The 22,778-nt window shown below is 42.6% G+C and overlaps 2 protein-coding genes across 5 annotated transcripts; one reads left to right on the top strand and one right to left on the bottom strand.

The window, feature by feature from the left end:
- Positions 1-246: 246 nt before the first annotated feature.
- Positions 247-11,826, bottom strand: LOC116221534 (transmembrane protein 272-like). Of its 3 annotated transcripts, none has more exons than XM_031572522.2 (4): positions 11,360-11,826; positions 1,248-1,339; positions 904-1,131; positions 247-519 (listed from the first exon to the last, which is right to left on the bottom strand). In XM_031572522.2, exons 2-4 carry the CDS (start codon positions 1,306-1,308, stop codon positions 290-292), a joined length of 519 nt encoding a protein of 172 aa, XP_031428382.1. In that variant the 5' UTR covers positions 1,309-1,339; positions 11,360-11,826; the 3' UTR covers positions 247-289. The 3 variants fall into 3 exon arrangements, with proteins under 3 accessions (XP_031428382.1, XP_031428381.1, XP_042564520.1); XM_031572521.1 differs by lacking the exon at positions 11,360-11,826 and adding an exon at positions 3,832-3,918; XM_042708586.1 differs by lacking the exon at positions 11,360-11,826 and having other exon boundaries at positions 1,248-1,946.
- Positions 10,200-21,717, top strand: LOC105906681 (segment polarity protein dishevelled homolog DVL-2-like). 2 transcript variants are annotated; one of them, XM_031572519.2, is made up of 15 exons: positions 10,200-10,802; positions 13,872-13,941; positions 14,148-14,323; positions 14,666-14,775; positions 15,023-15,152; positions 15,864-15,954; positions 16,098-16,167; positions 16,873-17,012; positions 17,934-18,010; positions 18,162-18,229; positions 18,406-18,528; positions 18,634-18,774; positions 18,907-19,083; positions 19,346-19,564; positions 19,886-21,717. In XM_031572519.2, exons 1-15 carry the CDS (start codon positions 10,642-10,644, stop codon positions 20,407-20,409), a joined length of 2,277 nt encoding a protein of 758 aa, XP_031428379.1. In that variant the 5' UTR covers positions 10,200-10,641; the 3' UTR covers positions 20,410-21,717. The 2 variants fall into 2 exon arrangements, with proteins under 2 accessions (XP_031428379.1, XP_012690320.2); XM_012834866.3 differs by having other exon boundaries at positions 10,201-10,802; positions 18,406-18,513.
- Positions 21,718-22,778: the final 1,061 nt, after the last annotated feature.

Raw genomic sequence — 22,778 nt, 5'->3', positions numbered from 1 at the left:
AGGCACAATAAGTACACCAACCTTTCCAATTAACAAATGTTGTTGCTTATAATTATTGCTAGTAGTGACATCTGTAGAGGCATTTATTACCAGTAGCTATTTCTTTATCAAAATGGCACAGCCTAGACATTGAGAGACAACCCATTGCGTGAGTACTTTTACTTTTAATACTTAAAGTAAATTTAAAAGTAAGTACTTTTTACTTTTACTTAAGTAGGATTGTTGATGTAGTACTTTTACTTTTACTTTTACTTTTATCTTCCTGGGTACTTGTACTTTTACTTAAGTACTAAACTTCAGTACTTCCTCCACCACTGCTCATCTCCATGTTATTAGCCAAAGCAAACCCACTCCAGCAACTGCAGATCAGTACAAAACAACCAACGACAAAGGATCCGCCTATCAAAATAGAACTCAGAGTGGTTGTGCAGAATGCAAACAGGTAGAGAGTCTTATCACAGTGGGGCCCAGCAGATGAATTGTAGTTGGGCTGGTATATTGGATAGATCCATACATTACCTGAAGACAGACAGACGTGCCATCTTAAATAAACAGGAATAGCCATTATCAATCCATATATGTAACAACAGCAACATAATGAATAAAATAGTATTTATTGTTACACTAGGTCTCTATTGCTCGTAGCTTGACTGTTCTCTCCCTTGTACATCACTTGGGACAAAAGCATCTGCTAAATGACAATGTAAATGTAAATGTAAATGTTAATGTAAATAATGATCAAGTTCAATGCCAACCATTTGTTCTCTGCATAGAATATATTCAGTTACTATATTAAGCATTTGTTTCATTATTAGTCCTACATCTGTTCTCACATTTTATTTATAATATGATAAAGTGTCTGCATTGTCATTTATGCTGAAGGGCTGACTTGGTTTTTCTTACCAGCAATAAACCAGCAGAAAAGGAAGAGGGAGACGAGGGAGTTCCAGGCGGTGCAGATCAGGCTGCACTTGGCAGTCTGGCCCTCGTCCTCGTCCTCGTCCTCGTCCTCTGGCTTTTTTACGGAAGCCCAGGAGGACTGCAGCGCCAGGGACAAAATCAAGACCCCCAATACCACTAGGTAGATAGGTATGTACATCTGTATCGGGCAGGCTTGCAGGTACACTGAACCTTAGCACAGTAGCAGAGAGTAATGTAATGTGAGCATTATGCAAGTTTACAGTACATGTTCAAATATTGCATAGCAGCAATTGAAGTAAATGAACAACACATTTAACTGCACTTACCAATTACAATCTCTGTGATTGCAAAGGCCATCCCCAATCCAGAACTCACAAGAAGAAACATCAAGTCGACCAATAATTCAGTCTGGTTGAAACTAAATAAAAAAAGGCAAATTTAAGAGCAAAGAAAAAGGTAGCCTAAAGCAGGTGTGCTGGGTTTGGGCGTCCGGCGTATGTTCTGCAGTAAAGTCCTGTCCTCCATTGTCTCAGACACTTATGTCAAGAATGCAGAATGGGGAAACAGAGAGGAGAGGGCAACTGAACATAAACATTACAAAAAACTACAACAAACAACAACAGAAAAACATCTATGATCATTCTGCCCATAGGACCACCACATCCACTCAAACACATCAGGAGCCACGATCATGCACTCGGCAGGCTCCCCTAACTACATTACTGGCTAAATCTGAGTCCCTGACCCTTCAGCAAACAAAGTAACACAGTTACAGGATAGGCCTGCCACTCACGGCCCTGAGTACCACAGCTGAAAGAGAGGTAGTGGGCGTCATTCGGTTGGAGTTGAAGATCTATCTAGTACAGTTCAGAGGACAGGAGAAGAAAAAAAGCCACAGATGAACCAAAAAATCTTTAAGTCAACTAAATCAGGGGTTTTCAACTGGTTTTGTCCCAGGGACCACCATTCTGACTAGAAAGTAATTTGCGGCCTACTGATGTGCCTGCACGCGCGTGCTTGTAACCGCTGCCGCCACGCCCCCTCCCCCTGCACAGATATTATATGTGAAATTATCAGGGTACATCGCTTGCCGCCACCACGCCCCCTCCCCCTGCACAAATGTGTTGAAATATCAAAGCGAATTTATAAAAATAAAAAAAATCAATGGTGATGGCCATGGGCCCCCGGTTGAAAACCCCTGAAATAAATGAAAGGCTAGATTGATGCACAAGGTGGTTAAACTCTAACAGAGACGAAAACATTTTTGCAGGACCACTTTTATTGTTTGTGATGTCAGCATAAACTAGAAAATGCATTTCCTGAAGGAAATACCAGTGCATGAAATGCAAAAGTTAAGAAAGGAAAAAGAAAAGAAAGAAGGAAAGAAAAAAGGAAAAAAGAGTAAAAGAAGGAAAGAAGAGAGGAAGAAGGAAAGAAGAGTGAAGAAAGGAAAGAAGAGTGGAAGAAGGAAAGAAGAGTGGAAGAAGGGAAGAGGAAAAGAAAGAAGAGTGTAAGAAGGAAAGAAGAAAGGAAAGAAGAGTGGAAGAAGGAAAGAAGAGTGGAAGAAGGACAGAAGAAAAGAAAGAAGAGTGAAGAAAGGAAAGAAGAAAAGAAGGAAGAGTGAAAGAAGGAAAGAAGAGTGAAAGAAGAAAGGAAAGAAGAGTGGAAGAAGGAAAGAAGAAAAGAAAGAAGAGTGAAGAAAGGAAAGAAGAGTGGAATAAGGAAAGAAGAGTGGAAGAAGGAAAGAAGAGTGGAAGAAAGAAAGAAGAAAGGCTCTGGATAAAGACAGTAAAGAGAGAGTGAAGTGGGTAAATATTGAAAGAAGGAGAGAAAATGGAGTGAAGCAGAGAGATGGAGTGCATAAGTGTCCTTTACAAGACCTACGCGCCAAAGTTTGAACGGAGTTTCTAAATTAAGCGGTTCGAGCTGAATTAAGCGCAGAAAAAGGTAAAAAGAATAAGGAGAACTAGAAAATGCATTTCCTGAAGGAAATACCAGTGCATGAAATGCAAAAGTTAAGAAAGAAGAAAAGAAAGAAGAGTGAAAGAAGGAAAGAAAAGTGAAAGAAGAGTGGAAGAAGGAAAGAAGAAAGGAAAGAAGAGTGAAAGAAGGAAAGAAGAGGAGTGAACAAGAGTGGCTATGGATAAAGAGATAGAGAGTGAAGAGGGAAAATATTGAAAGAAGGAGCGAAAAATGGAGTGAAGCAGAGATGGAGTGTGAGAGAAAGTAGACTGAGAGAGATAAAGAGAAAGATGGAGAGATAGAGAGAAAAAGAAGCAGAGTATGGAAGGTGTCTCTTAATATTCCTAGTTATACAGTTGAATGGAGAGGGACAGAGAGAAGAGGAGCCTTGGAACCAAGCACAGGTGTCAGTGAAGCACAGGTGCAAGCCAGTTTAATGACCCTATTATGATGTCGTAATGGCCCAATGTTCTGCGCTGACTCAATGGGAAAATTTGTATTAGTTTTTCTTAAATATCTTAAATACTAGAAAAATACATAGCATAAGTGTCCTTTACAAGACCTACGAGCCAACGTTTGAACGAAGTTTCTAAGTTAAGCGGTTCGAGCTGAATTAAGAGCAGAAGTTTGGTACAAAGAATAATAATAAGTATAAGAAAGGAAAAACAATACAGGGCATTTCATGCACTGTAATAAGAAACTACGTAGGAATAACAATACAGGGCATTTCATGCACTGTAATGAGAAAAGTTTGGATAACAATACAGGGCATTCCATGCACTGTAATAAGAAGAAGTATAAGAAACGAAGGAATAACAATACAGGGCATTCCATGCACTGTAATGAATAATCGAAGTATAGCCTACTGAATATGGTTTTGTTTAATGCAGGTAACCTTAACCTACAAAGAAATCACAGATATGACAAACTAGTAAATTCTGTACCAACCGTCGGGAATTGAAAAGATATCCTGTGATCGTCCAGTGTTCTTTATTGATTCAAGGTTGGGCTTAAAGTGAAAGTAGTGAAGACAGTAGTGACTGGTGTCGTCGTAGCCTGCGTACTTACAGCCTTCTATTACTTCCTATATAGGGTTAAGAGAATCAAGGAAAGGACTTTGATCATCAGACTTTGGGGGGTGGTAACAGATACAGTAATGGGTCTGACCCTATGGTACAACATGCATGACTGGGAGAGACGATGTACTGTTGATGCCAAGGAGGAAAGTGTTCTTTTGCTTGTGTGGATAGTGCAAAAAGATATTTGAAGAATATATAAAAGATATATAAAACAATATTGCCAGTACCAGATGTTGAAAATAGAAAAGAATTACTGCTATACATAAATACAGACAAATATTAACTGAAACCATAGTTTCTAGGTCAGGCTCAGGTCACAAAAATTATAGTAGTAAAACATAAATACACACAAATAGTAACTGAAACCACAGTTTCTAGGTCAGGCTGCTAATAATTTGCACACACTGTAGATTTGTATTAGATAGATAAATAGATAGATAGATGGATACTTTATTAATCCCAAGGGAAATTTAGGTCATCCAGTAGCTTATACACTTATCTTAACTCACAAACATACATACACAAATCACAGTAGAAAAACAATACACATAGGGAGAACATGTTCACAGGGAGTGGGGTGTATACAGATATTATACAGATATTACAGTGTGCATTGATTGTGTCAGTGTTGATGTCCACGAGGAAAGTAGTGCAAAGAGTGCAGAGAGATAGTGTTCATGTGCTTGTGTGGATAGTGCAAAAATAGAGTACTTGTGCTTGTGTGTGTGATTATTTATCCTATTTACCTTTTCCTTTCATGTATGTATCCGTAATGTTTCTTTATTAGACCTCATGCATTTTGTAGCCTTCCTTTCTTAACATAAGAACAGTATTATCAAGCAATATTTATGGTTGATTTTAAATAACCTTCCACATCTTCATGTTGCTGCCTGTTGTTTTGTATCTGAATGTCTGGTTGCACAGTGGAGTCCGTTAGTTCCCATTAGTATTGCTTAGTGTGCAGTTAACCTAGAGCTCTGTGTTTGACAAAACCGTAGAGATATATATTGCTCTTTACAAAAATGCTGCCTCCCCAATCTACCTGTTTGCCTCATAACACAGCTCTCTTAAAAATAATCTCTCTTGGAAAAGACTGGCCAGCTGCAGTGAAGCTCTCTATTAAGCAGCACCAGGAAACACCAGTGAGGCCTCGCACCCAGCTGAACACCTGCTCCACACTCTACCCTCTGGAAAGTGATATTGCTCCATTAGCTTTATTACCACACGCCATCTGAAAAGCTAAGAGAAAGCAAAGTAATACCTACTTTCAACCACCCAACATCTGTAGGCAGCATTGTCCTATTATTAATTAACCATCTGAACCTCAGTTATACTTGCATACAGTAGCTATGCCATGTCACATCATCTTTCATGTAGCATACTCCATAGTTATACTTTTTAATCTGATAGTGCATGGATACATTGGAGCTATGTACTGTAGATCATTGTGTGTATGGCATTCATTGTATATGCTGTATGATAAATGTTGTCCGTTTTCTGTATCTTCTGTATATATGCTTGTAAGGACATGTATGTGGATGAATATGTGCATGCATGCATGATCCTACACCGATCTGTATGATCCAATGCATTTGGTAAACAAAGTCACTCTGGTTTTGATTCCGGACAGAGAGGTTCTATGAGAACGCTAAAATACTATTTACTTGCTGTGAACACAAGATGTGTTTTTGAAATGTCTGTAACCACAAGATTGCGGAAATAGATAGGAGCCCTCCTTCTCAAAAACCTTCCATACAGCTACAAATCTGCTGACTCACAGAGCATGTCCTCACTGCTGAAAGGAGCTGATATAGCAGAGAATGAGCTGGAGGGAAGGGCAGAAGAAGAGAGGAAGATGCTAATCAAAACCAAATCTCCTTCCCTTTCACACATCACAAGAACCAAACGATCTTTGCACAAGCCTGATCATCTACTCTCGCTGTGCACTAGTGAAAACACATCTCCACGTTACAGGCATCTGGGAACTCTCAGTATATTGGCTTTTTTTAAACTATTTTGAACAATTTACCAGTCCATATGGGGTCCTACCATTGCTGCTAGATCTGCCTGATGCAGATTTAGGTTTTTCTTGCCATGTTGTCTTACATGTTGTTTTAATTGTTTTTACCAGTACATCATCTTGGCGTTTGGTTTTAAACATGCAACATAAATAAACATGAGCTCACATGACACTTAAAACAGCTATGCAACAATTTGACACTTTTTGAGGTGTTTTTTTATAGGCAACTAGTTTTGGTATCATTTTCAAATTCATGGTCATGTATGGTCATGTCATGGTCATGTATGGTCATGTGAAGGACAGATAAACACGTGTTGTTCCAGGATATGCACTCTGTGGTTCTGTGTTCCGGGCTAGAACACCCTGCGAAAATGTATGAAAACTTTCACAGCACAACATTGTATAACTATATCCCCAAAAGACACCAGTTAGCATGTTAGCAAGCTTTTATAAGTGCCAACTGGGCTGCTGGTGGTGTTTGCAAGGTTTTTGCATCCCTTTTTTCAGTAGTTAGCTCCTTGCTTGCTCCATTGCTTTAAATATGTGTGTGAGAAGGTGAAATCCCCCCCTCTCACCATGGCACTAGAAGGGAGTTGGACTGATGTTGGCCTACAAGAGCAGGAGAAAGACTTGGACTCCCCCACCACAATAGTAGAGTCCAACAGGAGCTAATCGGACCAATTTGCCACAGTCTCATTCCTTGATTGGAGAGCATTGGAGAAGCTAGAGAGGCATGAGAAATAGAAGGAGCCCTTTCCTGATGTGAGTATAAGTGAAACCTGTGTTTAGCTGCGTGAACACATTTTGTGCCTAGTTGCATGTGCCTAGTTAAATGCACCTAGATTAAATCCCCCGACTTCACCACCAAGTCCAGTAAGCCCACATCCCAAAACGTGGGGTTTGCTGCCTCCGTCCCTCACAGTGTGCAAGGATGGAGTGCTGCATATGACTTCTGGTTGCACTTTAGCACCATCTTCTGGCTAAATTAGGCATATCTGGAGTTCTGTTTTTACATCAAATGTAAACTACTTAAATAATGTGATGTTTAATTAGTACTAAGACTCTGTTGACTTGAGCACAATGGAACATTAATGAAACAGCTGGGTAATAATAAGAATAAAAAGTTTTTCACATCTATACAAATTTCAAATTGCATTCCTACAAAAAAGGTCTGCATAACCTCAGTTTCCTCACACTGATTGACTCATATGGGGAGGATTCAAAGGCCCACTGTGTTTTGAATCCTCTATCAGTGTGGTATAACATTTTGAAGAACCCCTTTACCCCACCTTTTATTGAAAATAGACCTGAATAGGGTTCCTGATATCTCTTCGGCATGGATATGAACTCCTTCCTTTTCAAGAGTGTAGCAGTGGATTTCAGATGACGTGTTCAAATGAGATTGAAGAGTACACACCTCGATTACCTGAAGATGATGTGTTATATGTTATGACTATCCAGAAGGTTTTTTTTTTTAATCTGTACAATCAAATTCCTATTTTCACAGAGGATCAGAATATCACTAATTTTGACCCAGTTTTCCCCAAAAAAAATTCATGGCTTCCTTTTAATCCAGTTATCACATGTTCAGGATTTCAAAACGGGCCTCCAAAATCAGCTATACATGGACATACAATGATGCTGTTGAGTTTTTAACATTTACAATACTGTAAAGGAAAAGATTGGATACCATTTCTGTCAGCTATTTAGCAAACTAAATGACTGTGTTGTTAATGGTTTCCCTATAATACAGTATGGTGGTATGACATATGTGTTGTTAATGGTTTCTCTATAATACAGTATGGGGGTATGCTGTATGTGGCACACTCTGAGACTCGAGGTAAATAAGAAGATCCTGAGGCGTTTCCTTGCAGAGTTGTGTCCAGTAGCACTGGAACAAGAAACGGAGGCGGGAGCAGGTTGCCCGGCACCTCCCTGATCCATGCTGCATGATATGGTAGGTTAGCATGGAGAAGACACAGATTCTTCACAGTCTCCTTTGCGTACATGTTGGTGATTTGTGCAGCAACATCTTGACTGGCTTTGCGATCATGTCCCTTTGTTAGTAGGACAGAATCTGAGGCTGACATTGCTGCAGCCACAATTTGTGATCCCTCAGGGAAAGACAATAAACTCAATGACAGACTTGAACAGTCCTATGGATTTGTTTCGATTCACTAGTTTACTCATATTTTTACTTTATGTTATTTTATTTATTTATTTTTTATACTTAATTTCTGAGTTGTTTAATGTGTTTTTTTTAATGTATTTTGTCTGTTTCGTTTTGTTATGGTTTGTTTATGTATTGTTCTTCTATACTATGTAGCCTCAATCAGGGCATTGCTGCAAAAGAGCCCTGTGCTCAGTCAATTTCTCCCTGAATAAACAATGATGATGATGATATTTGTTCCACTTTCTGGGTCTTAATATGTATCACAGTTATTGAATTGCTGTAAAAAAAAAATAACCTGTTGCTATGGACACTTACTGGACAGACAAAATAAGATCTCTTACTGAATATGAGACATTCTCAGACTAATCTTGTACTAATCGTCATTCAAGTTTGAGACATTTCATTGGTGTTTCTTTGTAGCCACTTAGAGCTGTGCTGAATGCATCCATCCCCAAGTCCTAAACAGTGAATAGCCTAGCCAAAGCTTTACAGAATGTAGAGTGCTCTCCATATTCATTGAGTGTGGTTTGCAAATAGTGCCCAGCTGCAGTGCCTCTCAATCCGATTGCACACAGGGCTGGACTGGAACAATAAATTGGCCCTGGCATTTTTGGCCCAGACGGCCCGCCACAATCGGTCGTCTACCACCCACCATCCTTGCGGTCCCTTAAATATGCACAATTCCCCCAAACCACAACAAAGCTGGGTAGTAAGTGCCGTGGACAAGTGGACCAGCTCACTCGCTCTTGACTGACTCCCTGGTTGTCAGAGGTGGCCGTGGAGTACACATCTCCAAACTCAAATAGATGTAATTGTCAAAGAAAAAGCTCTCCTAGAATTCAAAGTGTGGTAGCGTGCAGAACTCCGTGCCCCTAGTGTGTCAGTTGAATAAGCGGTGTTAGAAGCCTCATTTCAAGTTATTTAATAAAATGTTAGTATACAAAGAAGTTTGTAGGTGCCTGCTCAATAAACATCAGCACCAAATCATTTAAATTTACTGAAGGAGAGCTAACCCACAAAGAGTAACAGTAACCCATACCATATCCTAACAGTTACCACCACACCTAACTGAAAATAGACACAGGTCATCTTGTTGCCTATTGTTGGAAATGAAAACGGGTTTCCCTTTAGGTTTATACATAAGCAGACATACATTTTAGCACAGTGGAGCTACAAGTGTTGCATATTATACACCCTTTTCGCGCATCTTCATTAAGAGAACCCTTAGCCTAATAATTAAAAAAAAGAATGTTTTAATTATAGCCTACGATATTGGCCTAGTTCCCTCACAGCAACGTGGGCTTAACGCGATGTTGACCAAATAATATTAGCTAGTTAAAGTTAGGATAGTAGGCCAAAGTAGCGACTTCATATTTAATGCTGCGTTATTAGACATTGACTGAGTGACCCAGCTGACGGTCTCACTTTATGACAGCGTTACGATTATATAATCTTATTAGCATCAACATTAATTTCATTGATCATCATTGCCATCATGGCATGACACACACACACTACCTCCCTACGAGTTCCTGTTGATCATAAAGCTACTCCATGCTTACCGCTGCAACTACACTCTGTCCCTCGGCCATGTCATGCTCATCTGTCTCTCCTCGGCTTCCCTGTCCCTGTCACACGCCACTTCTCCTTCAAGTTCCACCTGTTAATGCACAGTGTCGGGTAGGCCTACTGTTGATGTTGGAGGTAGGCTACTGCAGCAAACGTGTCTGTTATTTTTGCACATTTGGCGGCATCAAATCTAGATTTGTAATTTTTTGCCCTGCAACTACCCGTTGGGCTTTTGTTTATCCATTGATGCCCTCATCCATCCACAGATTTTTTTGGGCTCTGACTCTGAGCCACGGCATCTGACACGACAAACAGAGAACAGAGGGGGAGGGGTGGTGCCTTGTAAGAGATGTGATTGGGCCAGCCCAGTGTTAGTATAGAAAATGAACCAATGAATCGCTATCCCTGCTTTATGGGCTGGCCATTGGCCATTTTTTTAATTAAAAATAATAAATTAAATTATACCGGCCCAGGTGCGTCGGCCCACCGGGAAAAATCTCGGTATGACATATTTACCAGCCCACCACTGACTGCATAAGAACTATAGGCGACTCTTTGAAGGGGAATGGGCTTTGTGGTAAGAGGGCGTGAGGGACGCCTCTGAATAACGTCATACGCCGCGTTGGCTTTCAGCGCTGCAAGTTTTGTGCCCTCTCCTCCCCCAACCGCACTCCGTCGGTGCTGGAAAAGTTTGTGATCTGGGTAAATGTCTGCATACCTGGGAGATTTAACAATAAAAGAAGAAAGGGACTACGAGTGTTGCCACAAAGAGAGCAACCGCATTTAAGGGATGATGACCCGAAAAGATTGTTGTTACCGAAAAGTTTTGCAATTTCGTTAGCTGCACAGCTTGAACGCATTCGCCCCTTTCTTGGATGGTGTATTAGTTTTGTGGGATCCTAAAAACTGTTGAAGAAATGGCGGAAACTAAAATAATTTACCACATCGACGAGGAGGAGACGCCGTACTTGGTGAAAATTCCTATATCATCGGAAGAAATCACTCTATTGGATTTTAAACAGGTCTTAAACAAGCCAAACTATAAGTTCTTCTTTAAGTCCATGGATCAAGATTTCGGGTGAGTAGCGCAGTGTCCCTGGCTTTGTAGCCGCTGTCCGGTGGGTATATTGGCTAGTGTTAAATCAGTTTCTTCCTCGCAACTGTCCATCCTACTAATACTAGGCTAATTCTGAAATGAATCCGTGCGGGCTCCAACTGCCGACTGATAAACACCCCAGCAAAATAAAGCCTGAACCAAGGAGCATCTTACTTTATGGCTTATGTTACGCTAAGTAATGTCTACGCGTTTGGCTAATTCTCTCCCACTGTTGTGTGAATGCCATTAGACCCCTCCAAAGTGGAAAACCCCGTAGCTCTGTCCTTAATTTACTGTACATGCTAAGTTGAGCATCTACCTAATTTGATTCAGCATTCTGGAATGTTGTTCTCTCCCAGCTGCTCCCCGCATCAACTGTGGTTTGCGGATGTTAAATCTGAGGACAACATCAGACGTGCGTTCCATGATTGACACCGTATTTAACTCAAGGAAATGATCAGTGAAATGAATGACCGTAGTATTAATAGCGGTATTGGTTATTGTTAAAAGAAATAAAATAAAAAACCGAAACGTCTTACATTATGAAAATTGACAGTGTCTCATTTTGAGTATGAGGTCAATGTGGAGTTTGAGAATTAGTTCCGGCCCTGTGAGACACAATTGTTACAGTTGCATCTCTGCAGTCAGTTTCTGTGTCCCCAACAACACGTCCCCTACTCAGCCTTTTTTTTGGGCCAGGGGCCAACTTCCCCTCTTCTCAGCAGCTGTACTTCCTCCACACTCCCATTCCTCAAGAGGGTCTCAAGTAGATTTAAGAGAATTCCACCCCCTTCCTCCTTTATCCTATACATTCCTACAAATGGGTCTTTTCCTGGTTCACAGTTCCGAGAGATAGGAACCACGATAAAATGGCTTAATCCCATTGAGCCATGCATGCCAGGCCTACACACTGCTCCTCTGTTTCCGTGTGATGCATTCAATTAAACCATTAGCTCTTTGATTACAATCCATTTCTCCACTCTGGCTACACATCCATAGGCTTGCACAAATACACTGGAAGCCTATACTTTATGTTAACTTGCAGAGTGCTGACTATGATTAGTAATTTTGCATGGTATGGATGCAGGTTGTACGAGGAAAATGCAATTTTTTCAAGTACACAAATAGCCAAAACTGTCTTCACTGGGAGGTGGGATTGAAGAATTTGGATTAGAATTTGTTATTTTGAAGTGTGTATCTTCAGAATTTGTACATTTTTGACATTAAGGTGAAAGTTGTGCCTTTGGTTCGTCTATGTTTTCTACACTTTTTAAAATATGTGGAGGTTTAAGTTTGTTAGTTTAGTTCATGGGCTGCCACAGCTGTGCTTGGAACAGCACAAACAGTTACAGGTCTATCTATACATTTAAGAAACTGTCCAAATGATCTGCAAGAGCTTGTATACTTCTGTTGAAAGGATGATACGAATATGGTTAGCATGGCTGACATGACATGAAGAGATAAATGCATGACTGAATCAGAGTGCATTTCTCTCATCCGCCTCATCACCGCGCGTAAATATATCACAAGTAGAAGCCCTCATCTGGGTCATCCTCCAAAGGCAAGCTCTCTCCTAAGGTGAAACCCACAATGCCTACCACTGTTGGATGGCTGAAGACCATGGGCTTGCATACTGGCTAGCGTCATGTGACTAGTGTGTGTAGTGAGAGAGTCCAGACAGGAAAATATGTTTCATGACTTTTGGTCTGTTCCAGTGTGTAGGTGAAGTTTCAGTGGAGTGGTGAATGCCCAGTGTCATATTATAAACTGGCAACTGCTCCCAGCCTATGCGTGCCCACGGAGATAAGCAAGGTTGGAGAGTTTACAGACGTTGTCCTCAACCATAATACTGTCCGCTCCGAGATAAAAATGAAACACGGGACATGATCTGTCATCACCTTGCTGTACACTTCGGTTCAGCGAGCCTTAATGGCAGCCGGGTGGCATCAGTCAAGTGGTTTCTGCAGTGCAGTGACAAACACATTTTGTGTCCTACATTGTTTGTACTTGTTTAAATGAAGCAAACCGTCCTCTCAGTGGAATTATAACCATTTAAATCAGTAATGGTTTATTTCAGCAATTACACATCTACCTAAGTTATCACTGGCTGGAACAACTGAGACATACATCCAGATGCTATTTGAAAGGGATGTTTTGACGTTTTATTGCTAATTGTATGTACCTCACAAAAGACACATGCACAGGCACAATGCTGTGGATATCTCACTGAACTCAGCCAGCACAAGTGGCCTAAACAGAGAGAGAAGAGAAGGAAGATCTGATGCCTGGTGGATAGCTGAATGGATCTGAGGAGAGGGGGGGGGGTCCTTATCAGTGCGGCTACAGGCAGGGACAGGCAGCAGGGCATTCCCACATGCTTGAATGAACCCCAGATTAGATGGTAGGAACAGGCTTGGAGAGTTCAGAATCCAAGGCAAGGCAAAAGAATAAATGGTTTGTGTGTGTTTGTGTCTGTGCAGCGTGTGTGTGTGTGTGCGTGCGTGTGCGTATTTGTGTACGCATGCATACATCCGTGCGTGTGTGTGCATGCATCCGTGTGTGTGTGTGTGTGTGTGTGTGTGTGTGTGTGTGTGTGTGCGTATGCATGAATCCGCATGTGTGTGTTTGTGTGTGTTTGTGTCTGTTTATGTGAAGAGTTGAGAGAATGCACCAGTGTTAGTGAAACTGTGTGTAAGACTTTGTGCCAATGGAATTTATTCCTGAGTCGTTTCAAGTCTGAAATGCTGGATGTTCAGTTTTACTGTTTACAACAAATAACTTTTGAATGATTCATCTGTGTCTTACCTCTGCGTGTACTCCTCAGCATGGAGACAGGAAGTCATTTAGTCTTCTTTCTACTGTAGCCCTAGACAAAGGAAAACAATGGGATATACTCCTTTTGGTGCCCGTGGTTAAGAGAGAAATGTTCAGTCTAAAGATGCTTTCTGACGATACTGAAGGCAATCTGAACTTGCCTCTGGTTGTTTTGAAGCAGACTGCGCTAGTCTAATACATGTATGTTACAGGTTATTTGTATTTGTTCATTTATAGGGTTGTCAAGGAAGAGATCTCAGATGATGCTGCGAAACTACCCTGCTTTAACGGACGAGTAGTCTCATGGGTAAGGCAAAAGAGTAAACTCGAATGGAATGCTTTAAAATAGGGATTTATTGACTAGCTAATAACTTGGTAAATAGTTTGTCTAGATTTCACTAGTGCACTTCTTATTTCATTTTGTTGTTCTGGGTGGAAGACAACATCTGTCTCACTTTACTCTCTCTCTCTCTCTCTCTCTTTCTCCCTCCCTCCCTCTCTTTCTTTCTCTAGCTTGTGTCCTCAGATTCCCTTCCTGTAGAGCTCCTCCCCCCTCCTCCTCCTCCTCCTCCACCACCTCCTCCTCCAGTGGAGGTGTGTCCCGAGCCCTCTCCTCCTCCGCCTCCTCTCCCACCTCCACCTGCTGAGAGACTGGGGGGCATAGGGGACTCCAGACCTCCCTCATTCCAGTATGCACCATCGCCCACACACACGCACGCACACACACACACACACACACACACAAACACACCATATATGGTATATGTTATTTGTGTTACCTGTTGTATGCCGTCTACGGCGTAGATGTTGGCTGCCAAGTCATAAGAATTTAGCTGCGCTGAAGAAATTTGGTGTATGCGATAATAAACACTTTGACTTTGACCAACCTCCACATCATTCATAACCCTGTCTATTGAAGATTAAATGATCCGTTTTTAACTAGTCATCATAAATCAATGCCAGTGCCCATGTCTACATAGACATGACCCATGATTCCTAACCGGAGCTGCTTCTTTGTGGTCATCTCATAGTCCAAACGTGGCCGGTAGCGTGGAGAACCTTGACGAGCGCACGGAGACAGAATCTGTGGTGTCCTTCAGAAGGGAGAGGCCCAGACGCAGAGAGAGCATGGACCAGCATGGTAAGCCATGAATGGAGGAGTTATCTACTGAGCAGTAGGTGTCTTAGAGGGCTTAAAGTAGTAGAGGGGGTTTTGAGGGGGCTTTGAGTGGGTATGGTTTTGTGTGCCATAAGTATTATCTTTGGTTAAATCCACATACTGATAATGAATCTGATGTTAACACAATGGAATGGCACCTTTTTAATGTTTCACTGCTCGCACTGGCTCCAGACTGCTTCCATTCTTCTGTCTTTGGTCCTCCTTCCAGGGCCTCGTGTGAACGGACAGACCCGACTGGAGCGCCACCTAGCTGGCTACGAGAGCTCCAGCACCATGATGAGTAGCGAGCTGGAGACCACCAGCTTCTGTGACTCAGAAGAGGATGACACCATGAGCAGGTATGCTGCACAGAATCCCTCGTCAGCAGCCAACAGCGGCCTGGCCTCTGCTCTCCCTCCCCCTAGCTGATAGCATCTGCCTCTGGAGAGGCCCTACCCCAGATGTGGGAGGTCTGGGTCGGGGCAGGTCAGATCAGGTCAGATCAGCTCCAAATGAAATCAGCTGCTGTCAGTTTCCTGTCCTCTCTGCCAAGCTTGTCAGCCTCTTGTCAGAAAAATGTCAACCTTTTGTAAATTTAAATATAACTACAAGGGCACGCAGAGAGTGCAGGCCTCTGTCAAGGCCAAATGCCCTGCCCTGAAAAAGAATTAGTGGATCCGCCCCGTGATTCGGATCAGCTCCAAAATGTAATTGGTTCTTCATTGGCCCATGCTACACCCCTCCACCAAGTTTCATGAAAATTGGCCGTGTTGCTTTTGCGTAATCCTGCTGACGGACAAATAAACAGCCAAACAAATGGCAGCGGTAATGAGTATAAATCTAAATCTCAAAGATATGGACTACTTGGTGTGATCCAGATCCCTTGTCCAAGGCTGGGCCCCCTGAATCCCCCTTGCTACACCCTTGCTCTCTACATTGATGTCTCACTGGTTTGGTATCCGTCTGTATCATTCACTTACCGCTGATTGCAGACATGGTTTGTTTCTGCTGAGTGTGCTGTTGAAAACTAAAGCACAAAAGTTCATCAGGAGGATTTCCTGTTATCCCAGGTTCAGCAGTTGCACGGAGCAAAGCACAGCCTCCCGGCTGCTGAAGAGACACCGGAGGCGACGAAAGCAGCGCCCCCCCAGGCTTGAGCGGGTACTGCACCTTCAAACATACCCACACAAAAATAAAGGAATAGAATTAAGTTACAGAAGTAATTATAGCGACTTTGATTAAGGTATAATTGTAAACGGAATGAGAGAGGGATCTGTTGTGACAGGGCTCATTTGTATCCAAAGGCATCGTCTTTCAGCAGTGTGACAGACTCCACCATGTCGCTCAATATCATCACAGTTACTCTCAACATGGGTGAGTACACTCTCTTTACACAGACGTCTTAAGATGCCTCGCAATCTCTGAACCCCAGTCAGTCAATCTCTGCTAGCAGTTTTGTACCAAGAGTGAAGACTTTCAGGTTACTTTTCGAACGTATTCTTTCTGTGGTACTTGGAGAACTCTGTAATGAGGGTCCCGTAAATTCCTGAGGTAATAGGTCATCTACCCACCAGTTGGAATGAATTTTCTTTTTTCCCCCTCAGTGCTTTCCCAGTAACCTTGCCATCTCCTTTTTTCAATTATGTCTGGTACTGCGTTGTATTGTGATTTTGTTATTGAATAGAGCCAGAGGATTTTTGTGTGGATTTAATCCACTATTGGGACTCTTGTTAGGGATGTTATCTCCCCAAACAGACATGACGAATACCTTAAGCCTGCTTTGTCTGCACTCAGTCTGAAATGTTCATCTTTGTATGTGCCTGTACATTTATGGATAAAGAGTAATATAGTACAATATTGTACAGTTTGCTCCTGTGACCAAGTAAAGTACCTTACTGCATGTGTTTAGAAACAGCACATTAACTTGTAAAACCTTGTTGTTTTTATTCAATAACAGTTTGATGAGCTATGTTGTGTTGAATATTTGCAGTTTATTTACATTTACATGGCATTCACACAAAAAAAAAAGGCTGATTCATTACATTGGTTTATATTGGCTGCCATGTCCTGTTGGCACAGAAAAATACAACTTCCTGGGCATCAGTATCGTGGGTCAGAGTAACGAGCGAGGGGACGGGGGCATCTACATCGGCTCCATCATGAAGGGAGGGGCCGTGGCCGCTGACGGACGGATAGAGCCAGGAGACATGCTGCTTCAGGTGAGGTGGACAGGAACCTCCTGGTTTATCACCACATTTACTTCTGCTTCGTTTACTGCTATCGTCAGGCATCTGTTATCACTTCCGTTCAGTGACCTTTACATTTTACATTTACATTTAGTCATTTAGCAGACGCTTTTGTCCAAAGCGACGTACAAGGGAGAGAACAGTCAAGCTAAGAGCAATAAAAAAGCATGGTGTAACAATAAATACTACTTTACAAGAGAATTAGAAAAACAACAACCTAGAAAAGAGGAAAAAAGAAGTGCAGGAATGTAACTGCTGAAGTGCAAGTTAAGCGCTAGTCAGGTGCCAGTTAGGAGGGGAGGTGCTCTCTGAAGAGTTGGGTCTTCAAAAGCTTCTTGAAGGTAGAGAGGGACGCCCCTGCTCTGGTAGTACTAGGCAGTTCGTTCCACCAACGTGGAACTACAAATGAAAATAGTCTGGATTGCCGTGCTTGCACGGACGGCAGTGCCAAACGACGCTCACTAGACGAGCGCAGCGTCCTGGGTGTAACATTTGCCCTTACAAGAGCATTTAGGTAGGTGGGAGCAGAACCAGTAAGCACTCTGTAGGCAAGCATAAGTGACTTGAACTTAATGCGAGCAGCTACTGGCAGCCAGTGGAGCTCGATGAGTAGCGGGGTGATGTGTGCCCTTTTCGGTTGGTTGAACACCAGACGCGCCGCCGCGTTCTGGATCATCTGTAGTGGTTTCACCACGCAAGCCGGCAGGCCCGTTAGGAGGGCGTTCAGTGACCTTTACACTGTAAAGAAGTTGGCCTCCATTCATTCATCCATCCACCCAGACTCTTGATGGAAGGATTTATCCTGTGTTGTTATACCTGAGGTCTGTTTCTTATTGTTCTCTCTCTCTCTTGCTTGCTGGCTCTCTCTCTCTCTCTCATCGCATCATACCGCAGGTGAATGACATCAACTTTGAGAACATGAGTAATGACGACGCAGTCCGTGTCCTGAGAGATATAGTTCACAAACCAGGGTGAGTTCTTGCCTGCTTAGGAATACTGTGAAGATTCACAAGCACATACACGACCAGTAGCTCCAACCTTACCATCTCTTTCTTTCTTTCTTTCTTTCTTTCTTTCTTTCTTTCTTTCTTTCTTTCTTTCTTTCTTTCTTTCTTGCTGTAGGCCTATCATCCTCACTGTGGCTAAATGCTGGGACCCTTCACCCCAGGGCTACTTTACCTTACCTCGCAGTGAGTCAACATCAACATTCTTAACGCAACGATATGTTAATAATTATTATGTGAATATCAATGTGAAAGAATCTCTCTTTGAGAGTTGGGGGCCTGTCTGTTGCTATTCATTCATTCATTCCTGATGACGTATGTCCTATAGTGACCATTCATTCCATGCCTCTGTGTCGTCTTAGATGAGCCTATCAGACCCATAGACCCGGCGGTGTGGGTTACTCACGCGGCAGCCCTGACGGGAGGCACGTACCCGATTTACCCACCCCTCTCCGTCGCGGGGACCGAACGTAAGCTCTCCCCAGGCATGTGTTCAGCTGTAAATGATGACCTAAGCATCTCTCTCTCACTCATCATGTGACCTTATGTGCTCTTACTGGGGTTTTTTTTCTTCTTCTTCTTGTTCTTAGTCACGTCAGGCTTTGAGGAGTTTAACCTGTCTCTCCACTCTGACATGGCGTCGGTGGCCAAGGCCATGGCCTCCCCAGAGTCTGGGCTGGAGGTGCGAGACAGGATGTGGCTGAAGATCACCATCCCCAACGCGTTCCTTGGTAAGAGCGCGAGCAAATGAAAGAGAACTACTATGAAAGACCAGATATTTTGTCTCAGTGATATGAGCAGGCCTGCGTAACGTAAAAGTATGACTGAGTGTGTTGTGCTGTTTGGTGGCTGTGTGTCTCTAGGCTCGGATGTGGTGGACTGGCTCTATCATCACATTGATGGTTTCAAGGACCGCCGCGAGGCACGCAAATATGCCAGCAACCTCTTGAAGGCTGGCTTCATCCGTCACACCGTCAACAAGATCACTTTCTCTGAGCAGTGCTACTACATCTTTGGAGATTTCAGTGACTGTGAAAACTGTAAGTCCCTTCAGTCATTCTGCATGTGTGGGTTCTTTTCACTCAGCCCATGGACAGAGTGTTAATGGAAAACAATGGCAATGCATTGTCGTTGGTTTTGTACTGTTTTCTAATGGTAATTAAATCATTGAGAAGTTAAACAACTTTCATTAAATCAGTCTTATTTTTTGTGATTTCAGTGTTGTGTAGAAGTGTTCGACAGCACTTGGATCACGAAGCACACATTAATGTCTCCCCCTAATGTTCCCTTTTATTTTCTCAGACATGGCTAACCTGTCCTTGAATGATAATGACGGCTCCAGTGGGGCCTCTGATCAGGACACGCTGGCTCCGCTGCCTCTACCAGGGGCCACACCCTGGCCCCTACTCCATACATTCCCTTACCAGTATCCCCAACCCTACACCAGCCAACCCCCGCCCTACCACGAGCTCTCCACCTACAACTACACCCCTGGCAGCACTGGCAGTCAGCACAGTGAAGGTGAATATGTCTCAGTACTGAGCACTGAAACAATGGATGCATTCAAACGCCATTTACAATTTACTACTAATATTACCACTTGGGACATGCAGCCTGTAGGCTTTCTTACTGACTTACTTATTTACTTTCTTTCCTCCCTCCCCATACTCTTTCTCTCTCTCTCTCTCTCTCTTTCTTTCTTTCTTTCTTTCTTTCTTTCTCTCTCTCTTTCTTTCTTTCTTTCTTTCTTTCTTTCTGTCTCTCTTTCTTTCTTTCTTTCTTTCTTTCTTTCTTTCTTTCTCTCTCTCTCTCTCTCTCTCTCTCTCTCTCTCTCTCTCTCAGGGAGCCGGAGCAGTGGTTCCACCCGTAGCGAGGGAGAGCGGAGGCGGGGAAGCAAAGAGGGTGGGAGCACCAGCGGTCGGGAGGAGAAGTCCCCCGTCGGGGGGACGGAGTCGCGCTCAGGCAGCGGCGGCAGCGAGTCCGAATACTCCGTGCGCAGCAGTCGGAGGCGCGGCCACGGCTCGGCCACGCCCAGCGAGCACAGTCACATGAGTCAGCGATCGCAGCAGCGCACGCCCCAGCCCCCCCACATGCCCTACCCGCCGGGCTTCCCCATGCCCTACAACCCCATGATGCTCATGATGATTCCCCAGCACCACCCGCACGTCATAGGGGCCCCGCACCCTCAACTCTCCGCCGGGCCCTCACCTCTGCCTGGCATGCACCCCTCCTCCACCCCCGGAGGTCCACCTGGCGCGCCACCCACCCGTGACCTTGGCTCTGTCCCGCCGGAACTCACCGCCTCCAGGCAGTCCTTCCACCTGGCCATGGGCAATCCCAGCGAGTTCTTTGTGGATGTCATGTAGCCAGAACATGGCATGTAATATTAAGTCATGGCATGGCAATGTACAGAGACTCAAAGCACAGTCTGAAGACGACTACAATGCTGGACACACTGTTGGAGGTTTACACATAAATACCACAAGATTGTTTATTATAACCCACATAGCGATAGCTGTTTGCGGTGTCAGACTGCACGTCATGAGACGGTTATCATTCAGTCTCCTGTGTGCTTTCAACTGGAATGGTTATTTGGTAGTATCCACCCGTCCCACTGGAGATTTGTGTGTCACGTTTGTGTGTGTGTGTGTGTGTGTGTGTGATGCGAGGTTTGTGGACTAAAAGTTTAAATTAATATTCCCCTGACTTTTCAAATGCACCATGTGAAATAACTGCATCTGCAACACAACTGGTCAGTTTTGATGGACACAAATTCTTGGTAATGTCTACAGAAATGGTGGCTTTTCATGGTTGTGAAATTCAGTTTTCAACCCCCAATATTTTCATTAGAAATACTAGTTGCTTTTTGTGGGAGATGTTTTAAGATGAATTGTCAGCATAATTTCTTCACACATTCATACAATGGACCAAAGGAAATCAGGTTCATAATACTAGCTTTTAGGTAATTTTTGTAAAGTACAAATATTTATGTGATGACCTGGTACAACAAACATGAGATTCAGTGAGTTTTCTAGTTTTCTACATCCCTGGGTACATTTGATAAGAAGAATGTAACTAGTTGTTTCTCTTCGGTTTCTGATGTCTTAACTTATGGGAATGAGAATGTATTACTAATCAAAGAATAGTTGTAATCCATTCTTTTAACTGAAGTGAAGAAAATATTCCATATCACAGAGTGGGATTGACTCGAAAAGAATTTAGACTCCAAAATCCCCTTTCTTCAGATGTTAATAATTTGGCCTGCGCAGGTTTTTTGTTGTTGTTGTCAGGGCTTGAAAGAGATACTGACATGAGTAACTGAAATGAGTAAATTACGGTTTCCTTCCTTGATAATAGTGTCACATATGACTGTTGGTATAGCACTCATCAGTTCTGTTGTGGCATCCATCATCATCATCATCATCATCACAAAATATGTTAATCACAAAGCATGTATGTAACGGTCATAGTATGTTTTTTTATTGCTATTTTTATTTAGCTAAGATGGCAGCAAACTGCCAGAGTGTTGTGGTGTGAAGGGGAGGCCCACACACCCAGGAGGCTGTCTCTGCAGTGCCACACACTGGGGAGAAATAACATGGTTACATACACACAGTGAAGTCTAACATGGTTAAATACACACAGTGAAGTATAACATGGTTAAATACACACAGTGAAGTATAACATAGTTAAATACACACAGTGAAGTATAACATGGTTAAATACACACAGTGAAGTATAACATGGTTAAATACACACAGTGAAGTATAACATGGTTAAATACACACAGTGAAGTCTAACATGGTTAAATACACACAGTGAAGTATATCAATGTTTCACTGGGCTCACTGTGGGAATCCCCTATGGTTAGTGAACATGTCTGTGAAAACTCCAGAGATAATCTTCTTTGTTGCTCTCACAGTTGAGTGCATATTTCATTGTGGTCTGAAAGGTACAAAACTATATACAGCTGGAAGACATTACCTGTTATTATCCTGCCATCAACCAAATAGGTGCAGTAAAGGTCTAGCGTGTGTTTGTGTAGTTCGGTTGTTTAGTCTTTAAGTATTGTGAAAACCCTGGTACAGGAGTAAGCCAAATGAGCTGAACTGAATCATCTTGGTGCTCTTAACTGGTTAGTACACTAGACCCAGCACTCCTTAGAGTGAACAAAATAAGTGTTTTAAAAAAAACAGGGTTATCATGAAATGCTGGCAAAGTTGGATAACCTGATCAATTCTCTTTTTTATTTATTGCAGCTCTTGTATTTCAGTGTATTACCATATAAGAACCAAATCATGGCTCTCTTTTTTTTTTCGTTGGACACCTCTTCTACTGTCACGTGTGGTCAATGCACAAAACCTGGCAGGGCGAAATATGTGGAACTGGGACCTGGTATACATAAGGACAGAATCTTAAGCAGATTGTGTAGTATTCTGGGGACCACACAGTGGACTGAAAACCAGGCTGATGCGCTTTAATAGTGTTAATACTAGTCCTATTCGCCAGAGGGGTTTTGTAAAGTATGGCTGAGTAAAGACAATTGTATTGACTATAGGACAGTTAACCACGAGAATACTCCAATATTTGTCTTGTGGCATCCTGAGTTGCATACAGTGTGTATATGTATTAATATATATGTACCCTAAAGTAAAGGTGTGACATGAAGAGATTGGACCTTATGTTGTGAGCAACAGTGTAGTATAACTACAAAAGCCTTTTTACTTTTACCATA

Source organism: Clupea harengus, chromosome 8 (genome assembly GCF_900700415.2).
Source record: "Clupea harengus chromosome 8, Ch_v2.0.2, whole genome shotgun sequence".
Taxonomy (NCBI): domain Eukaryota; kingdom Metazoa; phylum Chordata; class Actinopteri; order Clupeiformes; family Clupeidae; genus Clupea; species Clupea harengus.
The sequence above is the reverse complement of the archived record's forward strand: the minus strand, read 5'-3'. Positions and strand labels throughout refer to the sequence as shown.